The sequence below is a fragment of the Lathyrus oleraceus genome, chromosome 7 (genome assembly GCF_024323335.1).
Source record: "Lathyrus oleraceus cultivar Zhongwan6 chromosome 7, CAAS_Psat_ZW6_1.0, whole genome shotgun sequence".
Classification (NCBI taxonomy): domain Eukaryota; kingdom Viridiplantae; phylum Streptophyta; class Magnoliopsida; order Fabales; family Fabaceae; genus Lathyrus; species Lathyrus oleraceus.
This window is the reverse complement of record NC_066585.1, coordinates 301,410,309-301,417,633: the sequence shown is the minus strand read 5'-3', so window position 1 is coordinate 301,417,633 and position 7,325 is coordinate 301,410,309. Positions and strand designations below refer to the sequence as shown.

The 7,325-nt window shown below is 37.6% G+C and overlaps 1 protein-coding gene across 1 annotated transcript; it reads left to right on the top strand.

Annotated features, from left to right (window-relative positions):
• The first annotated feature begins 5,696 nt into the window (after positions 1-5,696).
• LOC127106216 (pentatricopeptide repeat-containing protein At4g01400, mitochondrial) lies at positions 5,697-7,214 on the top strand. The gene has a single exon (XM_051043513.1). It carries the CDS (start codon positions 5,747-5,749, stop codon positions 7,109-7,111), a length of 1,365 nt encoding a protein of 454 aa, XP_050899470.1. The 5' UTR covers positions 5,697-5,746; the 3' UTR covers positions 7,112-7,214.
• The last annotated feature ends 111 nt before the right edge of the window (positions 7,215-7,325 follow it).

Here is a 7,325-nt window from a genome sequence, read left to right as displayed (position 1 = left end):
GTACTTTTAGTTGATTGAAAAGACGATCCTAAAAAGAGGAAGCTTATGGTTGTATGAAGGCTCAAATTTGTAGGCATTCAACAGGACGACCACTTATCCTTAGAAATACGTAAAATTGATGGTTTCAATGGTTGAATGAAAGGAAATCCGGACAATCACTTTGCAATTCCTCGTAGCCCCGTGCAAGAGCGTATACAATTGCATCCTAGGAAAACCATTTTGCAACCATGTTGGGCGTTGTAGCTCTGCTTATCCACCTTAAGTTCAAATACCATAATACGCAGGGAGAAATAACCATCATCAACACTTGTCCCGAAGGATATTAAAGAATTTACCACACGATCCAACAAGACCAAATAAAGTGCTTCACCATGGAGATCAACGTGGCATCCCTGACGATCAGCTCTAGACATGAATAGCTGCCCACCAAGATGTGGTTGAATCATAAGAAGGAAAATAAGGAAATAAGTGGAGGCTAGGCCACCCGATTATATTTTCTTTCTTGTTTTATACTAAACACTATACTTTTATAATCACCCTCCTCATGCATAAGAGCTATTTTCAATCATGAATGAAATATGCCAATTCCTGAATTTTTTGTTGTTGTGCTCATTAACAATAAATATGGGGTACGACCGACGAGATCGAGACCCATCATAAAGGAATCAGGGGTGTTGTTGCATACACTTTGCACACGTGACTATAATAATCAATTCACATGTAGCACAAATCACATATTAGAAAGCTAGGGATGATGCCACAGACGCTTTGCACGTGTGACTGCAACAACCAATTCCTCACCGAAAGCCAATGGTGTTGTCATAGACATTTTGTTCGTGAAATTACAATAATCAATTCCCCACTGAAAGCCAAGGGTGTTGTCATAGTCGTTTTGCTCATGCGACTAAATAAATCAAATCCCCACCTAATGTTAGGAGTGTTGTCATAGATGATGTGCTCGTACGACTAAAGTAATCAAATCCCCACAAGAAATAACGATTTATTCCACTATGGCAGCTAACCATTCTAGAGGCCACAGTGGTTTGGCCACACGTTTACCCCGAATCAGTTTTTCACCTGGGGCGGAGGGGAATCGACCCTTGGCCGGAAACGACCCCTATGACATCCAATAAACTTTGATGGAAGACCTTGTAAGTTCGTACAAGATATAGAGCCATGCACTCATGATCATAAAAATACACCTCATGGAGGTAAAAAAAAATCACTCACTCCAAATAAGTTAATATATACACATATATTATTCAATTAAAAAGTACTCAGCATACAATACAAAAAAAAGTGGGTGGCATGGCTATTCCAGCAGAGAGACAATCTCTATATCTTTGAGCCCCTGATCCAATCAAATCTTCTCCCTCAAGATAACTATAGGATGATGGAAGTGATCCAATTTTTACAAAGCATTCTTAAAAGATTGTGAAACTGCCTTAACACTGGAGGATGCATAGTCATCCAGACCCTGAGTCAGAGAAGCATTCTCAAGCCACAGAGACTCCAATCCTCTTTGAGTTGCTGAAATAGATATTTAAGTAGACAATAAATTTCTCTGATCAACAACTTGAGCTTGGTCCTTCCTTTCCACAATTCTCACTAGACGAGTCACCTGACCAGACAGAGAGCCAAGGGCATTGATGGGGCCAAAACGTCATTTATCTCACTAAGAAAAGTAGAAGTTATTTGTATTTCGTGCAGGTACAGATCCCACAGAAGCGTTACGCTATGCACACTCTTTTCTGACCATGGATTCTCAGCATGTTACTGATTAAACCAAATAGCTTCCCATTAACCAACTCCACCAAGGGCCAAAGTGGAAGAAGCACACAGAGTATACCGAGGCAGAGTCACCAATTCTTCCTCCAAAGCAGGCCTAGACAAATTGGCCAAATGTGATGATCCTCTTTTGAAGAAGGAGTCTGGCAGTTTTTAGAGGAACGTGAGCCCAACCCCGTTGTCAATGAACAGGATGGAAGACCCGACACACTTTGTAACCTCAGAAGAGTATTAAAAGCGGTGTCACTCCCTGTCGACCATATTCCCCGCCTTATAAGCCAAATTTGTACTTCATCCTTCATTAAATCTGCACACAACCATGATCAAGCAAACACTTAAAGAGTAAGAAAAACTACAAACAAAGAAGCCAAGAGTTTCCAAAGCTTACCAAAAATAACTATTCTTTCTTCCCGAGAACGGGCCTCCATCAGCAGTTGAACATCAATGAGACACTACAAGCGTCTTCGATCAGCGTCGTCCGAGGGTATGCCGCCACCAAGGTAACCCAAGTCGCCGATGAATCTTATCACCCATTTCTTCTAATACATATATCCAATAGTAAGGTCCCCCTCTTTATAAACATATACCCCATTTCCCATAAGTAAGCAGGTTTCCGTCCAATACTTAGGGAACAACTCAGTGCATCTATCTTCCACCTGGTCATAACGACATATACCAAAGTGTGGGTGTATAGGTTGATAGGGGTAACAAAAAAGAAATGATACTAGAAAGGTTGCAACTCAGGAAGAACCCCAAAGTCTCGAACATTTGACGTCAGAGAAATTAACCCTTTACTTTATGATTGGGTCGTAGTACCATAATGACATTGAAAGAGAAGAAAAAAAAGGGTCACAAAAGGCTTTCCCTGTAAGTATTCACACCAATATTGGTATAATTTCACATATGCCTAGCTTCCTGGGTGAAGTTGTGAATGAGCCATCAGGTGCTTAAGAAATCTTATCTCAAAAGTGGTGAAAGTAAGATGGAGATCCAAAATGGAGAAAATGTATTCATAAAATGGAACGACACAATCTCCATACTCACTACATATCATTTCATCATTGTTTGGGGGGTTAATACACCCCAATGCGAAGATGGACCAACTTCAAGAAAATCTCCATCAAGATTCCTATCTTTGGCAAAGACAAAAACGATAGAAGAGTAGACAAGGTCCACCCAAGAAGATATAACAATCTTCTAGGATTTTTTTGCACATTTCTGTGATTTTTTTTATTCATAATGCATTAACTTTTCTGATGCAGAAAAGTGAAATGTCAAAGAAGAAGATAACAGTTAAATTGAGAAAATGACGCAAAGAAAAGTGACACTGACTCTTCAAGAATATACTCTAGCTTGCAAAAATAAGCAATACCATTTCAAATGCACCAAATCACTCGCACGTAATACTTGAGTATTTCAGTCCCCATGATTCGTAATGATAACACTTACGAAGAGAAGTTTGAAATATGGCGCATTAAATGCGTGAATCCCCAAGAAATGAGAACATTTCCTTTTACTCTTCCTAGCGTAGATGCAAGGGTGGTCGATAGCTGAGGCTGAAGTAAGAAACCCTTGCCTTGCTATGCATAGACAGATGCTTAAGGGGAAACTGTTTTGGGCCGATCATATTGACCTCGATCGACCACCCTGAAGGAATTGCAATCCTTCCATAATATTTTCAGCACACAAGGACTCTCCTCTTGATAATCACAAAGGATTTCCACTGCATTCACATCCAACGACTCTCCATATTTTATTCTTAACAAATAGCGAGTTTGTTACTCTCTGCTATATCTAGAGAAGGCGCCAAGTTCAATTTTAATTCACTATTCTCCCTCACATATTGACTTGAGTGTTAAAGTGCTAACCTTGTAGGTCAACCCCTTCTCCACTGTGTCGGAAGCTCAAAATCACCATCACTTTCGATCTTCACTCCATTTTTGGATCCAATACGAAACAAGAATAGAGTCAAACATATACTTTGTTACCTTAGAGATGCATGCTTCTTGTCAGATCCTTGTAATGCCAGATCACAAACATATTACTTGTTTATTTGTGGTGTCAGAACCATTTCATGGAGATATGTGAAAAAACCCACAACAAAAACTTCGTCAAATCATGTAAAAGTTTTAACACTATATGAACTCACTTCTAAATAGAACTTTTAACCAACTAATACACAAGATTGACATTCATTATCGAAGAGAAGATCGTTTAGTTGAGGAGGATAAATAAATATATCTTAAATTAATTATTACAGAAGAATATTGTAGTTTTTTTTAATTATATTTTTTCACTAAATTTTTTTAATAAAATTATAACGAGACATAGATTCTATAAATATTTAAAAGAAAGTGTTATAAATAATACATTATTATACATTGTGAATCCTAAATAAATCATCTCCCAATAAGCTCTCACTATTAAATAATAATTAGTTTTCTTAACCGCTAATAAAAATTGATTAATTTTATCATATTATTATCCCATTTATTTATAATTAGAATCCATATTTTAGTATAAATTACACATATAGATAATATTGTTTCTAATTAATTTTATAACACACTAGCGTTCAGACGGGCACTCCCGTGCTCGTCTGTCCACTTTTTTTTAATGCGCACAGCGGAGAAAAATTAATGTCTGTTTATTTTATGAGATTTCTATTGTACGTCATATTAAAAATAATATTATTATACTTTAAAAATGGTAAGAGTTCTAAATTAAGTCTTCCATCCTAAATATATATATGATCCCTTGGAAATGTCTGTTTGTAATGATGCCCGTATTTTTTACCAAAATCATGATCGAATGCAACGGTAATAATCATAAATATTCATCTTTCTTTTATGGAAAAACCACTTTCGTATTGCTTACCAAAATCCCCTATATTCATCTTTCTTTTATGGAAAAACCACTTTCGTATTGTTTACCAAAATCCCCTATGAATAAATATCATGTTATATCAATATTCCCTTTACTCTCTTTCTCTATCTCTCTCGTCTGCCCGCTTTTTTTAATGCACACATCAAAGAAAATTAAATGTAAATTTTTCTTTTTATGAGATTTCTATTGTATGTAGCATTAAAAATAATATTATTACACTTTGAAAATGATAAACAAAGATATTCAAAATTATATTAAAGCATACAAAGTACTATTAAGAGGAATGTCGAACATGAAATCTTTATACGAAGTATTTTCTTTTTCCCTGCAATTGTTTTCCATGGTAAAGAAAAAATGTAAGACTCTCAAATTAGAATTTTTTTAGATAAAAAGATAGTAAAATTAGTAGTAAGTAGTGTAATATAGTTTTATTTTACCTTATAAAGATTTGTATTAATTCTTCATACATCCATTTATCAATGCACTCTTGAGATTTATAAAACTACAAATACATGACAAAATGTCATATCATCAAAGAAATACATTTGACTCATTTGATGTAATTTATTTTATATATAAACATGTAATTATTTAAGTTAAGAGTTTCATTCTACCTATTCTACCTAGTGTCGCATCCGCGAAAAATAACCGGCGGGCTAAAACAAAACAACACAGAGCCGCCACCGTGCGTTATTTATCCTAAAAGAGGGAAAGGAAACGCTCGAAGTAAACCTGGAAAGAACATGGTCTCGCGACCAAAGAGAATGGGATCGGGAGTCGGTTATGCGTAGGGAAGGTATTAGCACCCCTACGCATCCGTCGTACTCGACGGGATCCACGCTCTAAAAGATAGGATAAGGTTGCTACACTGCTCACAAACATCACACACACACACTGAAACAACACAGGTGGGATAAGAGGGGAGAGGGCTCGCTAGGATATCGCATCCTATGCCTACGTATCTCGTCTGGAACGAGAATCAGAGCTACCGTAGTTCGGCTCACGCACACCGAAACAAACACTCATTCACTCATTCACTCATTCACTCTGTTGTCAGTTATCTGAAAAAACGATGCACCGATCGTTTACAGTGTTATCAAAAAATCTAAGAACCATTGCTTCAAATGGCGTATTCTCATCATCTTCTTCTTCTTCACTGCAACACCAATTCCATTCTTCTTCTTCTTCTTCTCCAATCGGTTCTCCAACCAGAGTCCAGAAACTCATTGCTTCCCAATCAGACCCTCTTCTCGCCAAAGAAATCTTCGATTACGCTTCTCTCCAACCCAATTTCCGCCACAACTACTCCACCTACCTCATTCTCATTCTCAAATTCGGTCGCTCCAAACATTTCTCTCTCCTCGACGATCTGCTCCGTCGCCTCAAATCCGAATCCCAACCCATTACCCCCACCCTCTTCTCTTACCTAATCAAAATCTACGGCGAAGCCAATTTACCTGACAAAGCCCTCAACACATTCTACACCATGCTTCAATTCAATATCAGACCTTTAACCAAACACCTTAACCGCATTCTTGAGATTCTCGTTTCTCGCCGGAATTATGTTCGACCCGCTTTCGATCTCTTTAAGGATGCTCATAGACATGGTGTGGCTCCTGATACTAGATCGTATAACATTCTCATGCGGGCTTTTTGTCTTAATGGTGACATCAGTATTGCATACACACTGTTTAACAAAATGTTTAAGAGAGATGTTGTTCCTGATATTGAGTCTTATAGGATTTTGATGCAAGCTTTGTGTAGGAAGAGTCAAGTTAATGGAGCTGTTGATCTTTTGGAGGATATGTTGAATAAAGGGTTTGTTCCTGATTCTTTGACTTATACTACTTTGTTGAATAGTTTGTGTAGGAAGAAGAAGCTTAGGGAAGCTTATAAGCTTCTTTGTAGGATGAAGGTTAAAGGGTGTAATCCTGATATAGTTCATTACAATACGGTTATATTAGGGTTTTGTAGAGAAGGGCGAGCTCGTGATGCTTGCAAGGTTATCGATGATATGCGGCCGAATGGGTGTTTGCCGAATTTGGTTTCTTATAGGACTTTGGTAAATGGTTTGTGTCATTTGGGAATGTTTGATGAGGCAAGGCAGTATGTGGAGGAAATGCTTTCCAAAGGTTTTTCTCCACACTTTGCTGTCATCCATGCTTTGGTGAATGGTTTTTGCAATGTTGGTAGGGTTGAGGAAGCCTGTGGAGTTCTAACGAGTTCGCTAGACCATGGGGAAGCTCCTCATAAGGATACTTGGATGATTGTGGTACCTCAAATATGTGAAGTGGAGGAGGAGGATGTGAGAATTGGTGGTGTTTTGGAGGAAGTTCTTAAGATTGAAATCAAAGGTGATACTAGAATTGTGGATGCTGGCATTGGTTTGGAAGACTACTTGATTAGGAAGATACGGGCTAAGGCGCGACAGTTTTAAACTTTTTTTGTAATATAAAACCGACAAGCTTGCGTTTGTCATCCATGTAAGATATTTGTATTCGGTTACATTACAGGTGAGAATATCATTTGATTCTTTCTTACTAGAAGAACACTAGTACATATATGACATGTTGCAACATTTTATCTCTGCAACATTTTCTTAAATGTTATAGATAAAATGTGTGAAGCAATGGTTTGGCGGCGAGTAGCGA

What these genes read in the sequence shown, in the direction of transcription:
- LOC127106216 (XM_051043513.1), top strand. Translation starts at nt 5,747, where the DNA reads ATGCACCGATCGTTTACAGTGTTATCAAAAAATCTAAGAACCATTGCT.